The sequence below is a fragment of the Lepidochelys kempii genome, chromosome 2 (genome assembly GCF_965140285.1).
Source record: "Lepidochelys kempii isolate rLepKem1 chromosome 2, rLepKem1.hap1, whole genome shotgun sequence".
NCBI lineage: Eukaryota > Metazoa > Chordata > Testudines > Cheloniidae > Lepidochelys > Lepidochelys kempii.
Genome location: NC_136381.1, coordinates 147,680,795 through 147,692,259, shown reverse-complemented (window position 1 = coordinate 147,692,259; position 11,465 = coordinate 147,680,795). Strand labels below are relative to the sequence as shown.

Below are 11,465 nucleotides of genomic sequence, written 5' to 3'. Positions count from 1 at the left end.
GCTCACAGGAGTCGGAGGAGGACCTTTCACGGGGCTAACGTCCCCAACAGGAGAAGGCCACGGGACTCTAGACTATAAGGATGTCCCTAGGCAGGTCTTTTGCCCGCTGCCACATGGTGGTTCTTTCCTGGCCCCAGGGAGCCTTGTTTCTTGTTTCTCTTTTTCAGTACTGGCGACAGGGAATGGCGCTGAACGGAGCTTGGTGCTGGGGGTGTACTTCGCACTGATGCCAAGATGCTTGGTGAATCATGCCGAGACGGCTTGGAGCCCAGACTCTATCAGAAGAGCCCAGTCAAATGTCCAGCTCTTTCAGCTTACTGGGACAAAAGTTTTTGCAGATTTGGCACTTGTCTTTTACAAGTGCCTCCCCCAGCACTTGAGACAGCTGCTGTGAGAGTCACTAAAAGTCACAGGCCTGTTACAGTCTACGCAGGGCTTTAACCCCGGAGACTGGGTCATGCCCCGCTAGGGGCAAAGTCCCGTTGGGACTCTAACTACTAACAACTAAACACTTAACAGGTACTTAACACTAACTACTGAAGAATCAACTATATACAAAGCCTTAAGGCATGCAGTCCAAAGGAGAAAAAACCACTAGGCCTTGCTAAGCAAGGAAAAGCGCTCCGACTAATCACGACGGACAGTAAGAAGGAACTGAGAGGGAGTAGGGCCGACTGTGCTGGATATACCAGCGCACGGGCACAGCACTCAAGGGGGCACCATGGTCAGCCCTTCGGATAGATCTCTGACAACCATGCACATGGGTGCGCACACACCTAGAATGGAATCAACATGAGCAAGCACTTGAATAATCTTATTTTGTAGGATAAAGCTGAAGCTACAGACACTGGAGGTTCCAACCCAGACCATGAGGCGGTGAGAAGGAACTGGAGAGTGAGTTGGTTGGCCTCCCCTTATCCTCTGGGTTGGAGGCACGAGATGAGCCAGGGCGCATGTGTAGACCAATGAATCATAGAATATCAGGGTTGGAAGGGACCTCAGGAGGTCATCTAGTCCAACCCCCTGCTCAAAGCAGGACCAATCCCCAATTAAATCATCCCAGCCAGGGCTTTGTCAAGCCTGACCTTAAAAACTTCAAAGGAAGGAGATTCTACTACCTCCCTAGGTAACGCATTCCAGTGTTTCACCACCCTCCTAGTGAAAAAGTTTTTACTAATATCCAACCTAAACCTCCCCCACTGCAACTTGAGACCATTACTCCTTGTCCTGTCCTCTTCTACCACTGAGAATAGTCTAGAACCATCCTCTCTGGAACCACCTCTCAGGTAGTTGAAAGCAGCTATCAAATCCCCCCTCATTCTTCTCTTCTGCAGACTAAACAATCCCAGTTCCCTCAGCCTCTCCTCATAAGTTGTGTTCCAGACCCCTAATCATTTTTGTTGCCCTTCGCTGGACTCTCTCCAATTTATCCACATCCTTCTTGTAGTGTGGGGCCCAAAACTGGACAAGGTACTCCAGATGAGGCCTCACCAATGTCGAATAGAGGGGGACGATCACGTCCCTCGATATGCTTGCTATGCCCCTACTTATACATCCCAAAATGCCATTGGCCTTCTTAGCAACAAGGGCACACTGTTGACTCATATCCAGCTTCTCGTCCACTGTCACCCCTAGGTCCTTTTCCGCAAGACTGCTGCCTAGCCATTCGGTCCCTAGTCTGTAGCGGTGCAATGGTCACGACATTCAAATTTGCCGACTCTGGGCACATGGTGTGCATGCATAAACCACAGTGGAATACAATACGGGGGTCATCACTCAAAAAAGGATCACAGATTGTGAGACTTGTGATAAAATCTTGGAGTTAGCATAAAATTATTCTTAAATGCTACATAAATAGCAGATAATCCCCTCTCTCCCCTCTCCTTTTGGTATGGAGCTCCCCCCCCAAAGTGTTTGTTTAAAAATGTTGACATGGAGGAAGAAAACTGCACCTGACATTTTAGAATTTGAGGCAAGGCCCCCCCCCACCCCCGAGATGTTCCATTCAAATATTTGCCTCCCTACAGCATTTTAAGACCCTCCCAATATATGTATGCCTACCTAAAAGTTTTCAAACAACTACAAAGCATAGCAATTGAAACTTAATTTTATTACAGCTTTAGACAGTAAGTCACCTATTACACCACTAAACTTGAAAAGATTCAAGTGATATAGATATATAGCTGTCACCAAATAACTTATTAAAAGAGTGTTTTAGAGCAATGTTCTTTTGCTTACTTCATCATGAGGCACATATTGTAAAACTGCCACAAAACAGTGGTCTCCATAGCTAATTTACACAGCAAGGATTTTAGATTATGCACAGATTAATGTACATTAAGCACGGAATAATTGGAGCACTTCTTAACACATTAAACTATTGAACAGTTACACAGACCCAATGCCAAAATTCTACCTGTATTTTATATACAATAATTTAAAAACACTTGGTAAAGTTAATGTATTGTAACCAATTTGCTGTTCCTCACAGTTTACTTCAAAGACAATCTGTTTATTGTAATGTACTCAATACAGAACAATTTACAAAATACAGTATTGTTCTGAGACCTGTGCAATGTAATTGACAGACCAAGGATGGAATACTGGCTCCACTGAAGTCAATGCCACTGACTTCACTCTTTTTTCTCTTAGATAAATAGACTCAAGAATAAGAAGAAATACAAAATGGTATATTAGAAAAGCATTCCCATTAGGCACACATATGCAGTAAAATGATCCAAAGCAAACCAGAAGAGAAGGGAGAACACCACAATTAAATCTAGTTGAATTCATTTTTAAAGATGGAAAATTATACTTTGGAAAAAACTTGTTTTGGTATTGCTTCCCCAGAGAAGTGCATGAATGATTTTTTTAATGGAACTATTACAATAAGAAATTTTCAATAAACATTTGTGTGTCAGTGATTTTTAAAAAGCTGTTGTATAGGCTTTGACCTCCTTGGTATTAAAATAGGCTTAGACATATGTGAATATTCACAACTGAGCAAAACTTTTGTTAGACATTTCATAAGGGGCATTATGATTAATCCGTATATATGAATTCACAATATTTATTAGTCTTATTTTGCAAACTGAAAATTCCCTATTCTTCTGATTAAAAGCTGGAAGTATTAAAAGATCTATTCAGAACCTGAACATCTTCTAGACTACTTCTCATCAGCCTCACATTTAAGTTGCAAATCATAATTTGTTAAAAATACCAATTAAAGTGCATGAACTAGACATACTGCTATGAAAACCTCATGCAAATTTCAAACAAGTATGTAGGTGATGTTTTAGCTATTTTAAATGAAGTCCTGTGTTAAAGTAAATTACTGTAGGGTCAAACTATGGGCCATACTGCAAACCCTCATTCAGTCATGCAGTGACACTGAAATAAATGAGACTCTTTCTCACATGTTAGGCCTACTTAGTTGTGTAAGTGTCTGCAAGATCACACTTCTAGAAAGATGCTGAGCAACCTATTCATCCACTGAAGTCAGCAGAAATTGAAAACATTAAGCACCTTGCAAGACTAGGGCTCAACTTGCTTAAGAATTTTGTGCACTGTCATGCCAAACCATAACAGCTAGTTCATTTAAGATTCATTCATTAAAAAAGGTTGATTTCTGTTCACCAAATGAAAGGAAAAAGGTAAAGAAAATTATTTTCATTGTATGTGAAACTCATTGTATGAAGACTCTCACACACACAAAAGATCAACAGTCCTTGACAGTGTTCTTTTAAGTGGGGAAAATGTATCTCAAATATTTAATTAGAAACATATTACATTGTGTTGTCATTTCCTAAATGAAATAAGTTTTAAACACATACATCAACAAAAAGCCATAAAAACTGAAACCTTTTGACAATGTAGAATATTACAATTGTCTAAATCAATGTGTTGTGATACATACCCACCCGAAAATGAGCCTCTGCGGCTAATGGCCCTCAAAAGTTCCACAAGCTCTCTGGGACATGCAAACAGAGGCTGCCCCTGAGCACAAAGAGCTACACAAAGAAATAACTTCTAGGCCTGTGTGCAGTCAGGAGGGGTGAGACAGACAGAGCATAGTGTGAGGAGTAAGGAGCTTATTAGCATAAGGGGCCAGATCCTCAACTTGGGTAAATTGTTGTAGCTCAAATGAAGTCAATGGAGCTATAACAATTTACACTAGCTAAAGATCTGGTCCACTAGCATCTTCCCCAGAAAGGTCCTCAACTCTCCTTCCTCATGAGGACAACCATTAATGTGAAACAATCTGAAATCTAGGAGACTGTGTTGGCAACTGAATTGTGTAAAGAAATATATATATATTAAAGCAATATATTTAAAGTGTAATGTGATCATTAAAAGGCTGTTTTCATTGAGAGGGATATAACATACCAGACTTTCTTATGAAGTTTTCAAGAATTGCTGCAAACTCAACCCATATTCCAACAAAAGCCTAGCACAAACCTACTGCTCTAAGCTTGTACTGAGGAAAAGATTAAACTAGCAAAGTCAGCAGTTTAATCCTAGACATATGATTCAATCTCTATGGAACATCAAAGCCATAAGTGGGGTTCTGACTGTTCAAGAGTTTGAATTAATTTTTTTTTCATTTTTACTTTAATCCCTCTATTTGGTTTAAATATACAAACTAAATAAAACACAAAGAAAACTAAACCATTATTCTTTTACTTAATAAAAACCCACAAACAAACAAACGACATTTTTCCTCCTCCACCTCAAGAACAAGAACTGGAAAGTACCAAAATCCTCAAATGCTAGTGAACATGAGATGCACTCCCCATTAGCAAGTGTCAGTGTGCTAAGCACTGGGAATATGTAACATATTGTAGAGTTGAGCTAAATTTTTAGTTTTATTCCATGTGTGAATAACTCAGATACTTCACTCCCAAATTCGATATATTTGCAATAGAAATGGAATGATTAAAATCACATGAAAACTCCTTGAAAATATATCCATTAGGATTATATGATAGCGATCTGTGATTTAATTGTTGTTTTTTAACAATATAGTTGGATCCCTCAGTATAAATCTTTGGAATGTTTGCCACTAATATCACTACCCCAATAGAATCAGTTTAATTACCAGTTTTTTCAGCTACAAATTAATGGATGAGCAGGTTCACATCATTAAAGATATTCTGATTCCAAACAAAAGAAAAATCTACCAGCCTGAGGTGAAAAATACCTGCACCTGCAACTTATGTAAAAATATGCAAAGCAGCTGAATATTTGCAGTAAAATTTAAAATATCAGTTTCATTGATATAAAAAATGATAAGCCATATTCTGGCTTTAGATGAACGCATGCAGTTCTCAGTGCATTCAATAAGAGCTGTGCACATCCATCTGAGATCAGAATTTGGCTTTTAAGAGCTTATCTTGCAATATTCAGAGCTCATATTTTAGTTAATTTCTAGACAAAGCTATTTTGCTCATAAACTTAACTCACCCATGCTTTTTTACTATTTTGAACTTTGAATATATTGAATAGTTAATCATTTAATTAGCCACAAAGCATCCTGCATGATAGATCTGTATCTTCACGTCCATTTTTCTAAATAATATTTTAAGATTGATCATTTCAGTCTTGGACATCAAAGTAGTCAATCACTGGCTCCACTTTTAATGTTTTCTGCAAGCCACTGTTTCCATTATTCCTGAAATTAAAACCATAAAATATTACAGAACACAACTCTCAGTTAAATGAAAGATACAGTTACATAAGACAGGATTACACACTGACTTTCTCAAACTAACAAACGGATACAAAAACACCATAACATCTCATGGTATATTATGCCATTGGACAGCAATATCAATAAACACCAGGCATTAGAAAGCTGTTACAAAGTTTTACAGAAATCAAATAAATCTTGTATTCACTCTAATGTACATTTCAGTGCCCACTGAACAAATAGCTTTTATTAACTGTGCTTTTCATAAATACTATTAGCAGCAATTCAGCCATTCCAACATTAAGATAGAATACCACAAGCAATTTATCTACAACACAATGAAATTTAGGTAATTTATTTTGCAAGTGAAAACTTTGTTACAGACAAGCCAATGTTCTGAATATTGTCTTTTTCAGAAATATATGCAAAAAAGCAAAAGACTATCTCTGAAGTGAGGGATAGTTGCAGGTCAAGTTTCAGCTACATATAAAAACAAAGGATAAAAATGAGTGAAATCACGGACTGTGTAGTATAGATAATTATTCAAATATGCTATTTAACTGTCATCAGAAGACAGTCAAGGTATGTGAAGCAGTATCTTTTATTGGACCAAGTTCTGTTGGAGAGAGACAAGCTTTTGAGCTTGTCACCAACAGAAGATGGTCCAATAAAAGACATTTCCTCACCCACCTTGTCTCTCTAATACAGAAGTGGGCAAACTACAGCCCGTGGGACCGTCCTGCCTGGCCCCTGAGCTCCCAGCCGTGGAGGCTCGCCCCAGCCCCTCCCCCACTGTCCCCCCTTCCCTGCAGCCATGCTGCTGCGCGGGCAGCACAGCTTGCGCCCACCCACCTCAGGCTTTCATATAAGCCTTCCTGCCGCTCTGAGCAGCAAGGTAAGGAGGTTGGGGGAAGGGGGGTTGGGTAAGGGGCAGGAGGTCCAGGGGACAGTCAGGGGACAGGGGGTGGTTGGATGGGGCGGAGACAGGAAGCAGGGGGGTTGGATGGGGGTGGGGTCCTGGGGAAACAAGGGGGGGGGTTGGGAGTGTGGATAGGGGTTGGGGCAGTCAGAGGACAGGGGGGTTGGATAGGGTTGGGAGGCCTGTCAGGGGGTGGGGGTGTGGATCGGTGTCAGGGCAGTCAGGGGACAAGGAGCGGGGGGTGGGGGGGTTGGATAGGTGGGGGGTTCTGAGTGGGGCAGGAAGTGAGAGGGGGTGGGTGGGGGCCAGGCTGTTTGGGGAGGCACAGCCTTCCCTACCTGGCCCTCCATACCGTTTCACAACTCCGATGTGGCACTCGGGCCAAAAAGTTTGCCCACCCCTGCTCTAATATCCTGGGACCAACATGGCTACAATACCACTGCATATATCTGAAGACAGCGACATGAGGGCTTTCAAAAACTTCTTTGTTTCCAATAAAATTTCAATGTTTCAATATTAAATGAATGCTTTATTTACAAATAATTCTAATCCAGAGGTGAAGAATTTCAAACCTGGCCACCTCAAATTAAGTGCCTAAATATAAGCAGGCTGGTTTTTCAGGAGGTGCTAATTTCCAATGAATCCCACTGAAGTAAATGGGAGATGAAGGAGCTAAGCACCACTGAAAATCAGGTTACTTTTATATATGCTCCTAAGCATTGATTTAAGAGCCTTGTTTTAGGCATGCCTGCAGGTGGTTTAGGCTGGATTTTAATCTTGAATCCATTAGTTTACATGCTGATGAACTGGATCTTCTCAAGGAATGAACTGCCTATTATTGTTATTCATTTGTATTCTGGTAGTCCCTGAAAGCACCAAGCAGAATTAGGCCCCTATTCTGTTAGATACTGTCAAAATCTAGAACAGAAGACATTGCCTGCATGTAAAGCCTGTGGTTTCCCAATATCCTTTTAAGAGTGGTTTCAGAGTAGCAGCCGTGTTAGTCTGTATTCGCAAAAAGAAAAGGAGTACTTGTGGCACCTTAGAGACTAAAATTTATTTGAGCATAAGCTTTCGTGAGCTACAGCTCACTTCTTCGGATGCATTCAGTAGAATGTGTGAAGAGTGTGAGCATCTTAAATCCAGATTCAGCAAAACATTTTGAGACCCAAAATTGAACAAATATAACTCGTGGTTGTGAAGCCCAGAATGTTAAAAGCCTATGCACACTCAAGGCCACTGTGTCTTACAAACACAGGAGCTGATATGTTAGATAAGACCATACAGCGAAAGAGTCTGGTATCTTGCCCCAGCAGCAGTCAGTACCCAAGGAATGTGAAGTCCCCACTTTTGCCCTCTTTGGCCACTATAGAGGAAACAATATTTAGTGACCCCCACAGACAACCATTATATGCCATGAACTAATTACCCATATCTCAGTTTGCAAAGAATAGTTAGAAATAGTTATAAAAGTATCCAGTCTTTTAAAAATCTAGCTACAGAATGTGTGTCTACCTCTTGCAACAATAAATTACACGGATATAGCATAAGAGCAGTATTTATTTTTGCTGACAAAACTTATTCCCATTTTATTTCAATGAGTGACCCCCTATGCTCATTATGAGAAAGGTTGAGAGAAGGGTCAATTCAGTTAAATTTTAATTCTGAATAACTCCTTTCCATGTTAAATAGACACAGTCTCTGCAATTTTGGGAACTGTAACTAGGTAAATAGCTAAGATTTTTCACTGCTTTGATTCATTTTTCCCCCATTTACTCTATACCTTTCTTCTAATGAGGCAACCAAACTTGGACACAAGATTCATGTAGATTACATTTTTGTATAAAAGATCTTCTATCCCTTTCTACTGCTTCCATACATTCTATTTGTCTGTTTTTTAAAAAACTGCTGCAATGATGTGGGCGGACATGTTTAGTGAGCAAATACCTTTGATTTCTAGTTTTTTCCCTCCCAGACGATCTTTGATGTTCAGAATGCATCAATATATACAAGATCTTTCAAAAATTGTTTATTGCACCAAAGTAATAAATAATATGCCACATAGTGTAAACACAACAAAAACACTCATGTAACGTTTACTACTGCTCTTGATTAAAAACCAGAGTGGCATATACAGTCTCTAATGAATGTATTGAGTATGGCAATTCAAAACTGAGATGCCCTGACAAAATTGTGAGGGCTCTGGCACATACTGTCACTTTATTAAACATTAATTTAACAAAAACATTTAAATAAATAACAGTTCTTACTTATCTGTTTGTCTGTAGTGAGGAATAGGTGGTGGAGGCCTTGTCTGCATTTCCCTCTCTAGCACAGATGTTAGGGTATTACTTGGACAAACGGATTTCCCTCTAAAGGATGAGAATGTTGACAAATATTATTTGTGATGTTATTGTCCACGTTTAAATAGAAAAATCATGCACTATATTAAAAAAATCAAGACAAATATTAAGATTTAAATCTAGTGTAAATGACAGTTTGAGACTTGAAGATCCAATGTTATCTCACAGCAAATCCAATACTGAGGTGTTAGAAGAGCTTCTAACACACTGTGACTCAAAGCAGCCCAGCATTCTGATTTAATGTTTTTCTTCTTTGCCTAAAACAATCTACACACACACACAAGCACCATTTAAACTGAACAATGGAGACAGTAAATAGAGGAAATAGATTATTTTTCTTATTATAAATATGTCTTAACGTAAGAAGATACCCACTAGTCTGTAAGCTTTCAGGGTTGACTAGGCTAATAAAAGCCCATAGACAGTTCCCTGCATAACATTCTTGGTGCTTGAACTGCTCCCTTTGTGTGAGCCTGTAAAGTGGATCAAAGTGCAAACTTACAACACATAAACCCTAAAACTACAAACATGTTGTGACGTTGCACTCCATATGTTTTATGGAAATATGCTTATAAGTATGAATATGATATAACTGGAATATGCCTTAGGCAAAAGGTCTCTTGTATGGTATCATTACAAGGCTTATAATCTATTGATCATGTTCATCCTATTTGTATGCATGTATCATTTTTGTATTTGGAGCTAAAAATATAAAATATAATTCTGAGGTCCTATTGTAATTTTGCAAAGTGTGGGCCATTGATGGTGGTTTAGAATCTTGATGGTGCCCATTGACTAGGACAATTTGTTATAAATGGCTCTGTTTACTTGCAAGCCTTCCTATGTTCCTGGAGCCAGCCCAGGAAGAATGGAGGCTGGGGTCTCACAGGACATGTGAACATGTCACCTGATACTGGAATCCATCTTAAACCTGGTGCTTTTCCATTTAGAAGGAGGGGTGGCGACCCAGAGAGACAAAAGATTCCCGCCTTGTGCCAAAGTTATAAAAGGGGGTGGAACAGGACAAAGGGGCTGTCAATCATGTGAACACCCCTGCTTTCCACCTAAGATGTTTGCTGGAACTAACAAAGAGTGTACTGGGGAAATGATTGGGCCCAGACTAGGAAGGAGTCTAGTCTGTGAAAGAAGCTTAGTGGAACATCTCTGAGGGTGAGATTTTACCTGTAATCAGTTTCTTAATATATTAGGCTTAGACTTGAGTGTTTTTGCTTTATTTTGCTTGGTGTTTTACTTTGTTCTGTCTGTTATTACTTGAAACCACTTAAATCCTACTTTTTATACTTAATAAAATCACGTTTGTTTATTAGTAAACCCAGAGCAAGTGATTAACACCTGGGGGTGCAAACAGCTCTGCATCTCCCTCTACCAGTGTTATAGAGGGGGGACAATTTATGAATTGACCCTGTATAAGTTTTATACAGAGTAAAACGGATTTATTTGGGGTTTGGATCCCATTGGGAACTGGGTGTCTGGGTGCTGGAGATAACCAAAAACTGCTCAGCAGGTCACCTAAAACCTGCAGCTTTGGGGGTGTGGACCAGACCTAGGTCTGTGTTGCAGCAGGCTAGTGTGTCTGGCTCAACGAGGCAGGTTTCTGAAGTCCCAGGCAGGCAGGGAAAATGGGCTCAGAGGTAATTCCAGCATGTCAGGTGATAGCCCCAGGGGGGTCTCTGTGACTGAACCTGTCACACATGTATATACAAGGGAGGGAAAAATCCAGATGAGTGAATTTCCTGTTATGAGAAGTAGGAGTAAGCTGTCTTTCTCATATATACTACACTGGAGGACGATTGGAAAGCAGCAAGCAATATGACCAGAAAAAAGGGAGGGACAGCAGAGCTGAGACAGGACAAAAGAAAAATAGTGGATGGTATCTATAGACCAAAAGCAGTATCTGCTAAAAATGCAATATCGACTTTGTAGTCATGTCTGGTGAAGGAACAGAGATTTCCAAGTAGTCCATCTGCAGACTTGCTCATAAGAAACTTTCTTTTTGCCTAAAATGTGAATTCAGACTTCACTGAATGTGCTGAGGCTTTCAGGAGGAGTTTTTTTGGCTTACTTATATGCTTCTGATATAGCTGCCAAGATCCACTGACAATTTTGTTTTTTAAAGAGTTCAGATCTGTGATTTTTCCCATTATAAAGCAATAATTAATCCTGTTTAATTAGGATTTGATTGATCTGCAAACAGCCAGATGATGGCATCTGATTCATGAGGATGAGTAGGTTTAATAAAAAACAAAATGTAAAAAGTGATGTATTGATTGAGATAAGACAGAAGAAGTTCCTTAAATACAAAGTCTGGGTTGGTGCAGAATATCAACTCTGGAGAAAAAAGGAATTTTTAATAGACAATGCATTTAATTCACGAGTCATCCTAACAGAAATGGTTGTGATTAGAAAGGCAACTATAAGAGAAAGGAAATACAAGGATGTAGAGGCCAGATTCAAAAGGGCTGCTCCATCAGTT

The 11,465-nt window shown here is 39.7% G+C and overlaps 1 protein-coding gene across 2 annotated transcripts in view; it reads right to left on the bottom strand.

Moving 5' to 3' along the window:
- Positions 1-2,073: 2,073 nt before the first annotated feature.
- The window catches only part of NFX1 (nuclear transcription factor, X-box binding 1), a 238,250-nt gene continuing 228,858 nt past the window's right edge, over positions 2,074-11,465 (bottom strand). For both annotated transcript variants that reach the window (XM_073332429.2, XM_073332430.2), the window contains 2 exons: positions 8,879-8,980; positions 2,074-5,671 (listed from right to left, as the gene is read on the bottom strand). In XM_073332429.2, coding sequence (XP_073188530.1) covers positions 5,596-5,671; positions 8,879-8,980 — 178 coding nt within the window. In that variant the 3' untranslated portion in view covers positions 2,074-5,595. The remainder of the gene's footprint in view (positions 5,672-8,878; positions 8,981-11,465) is intronic.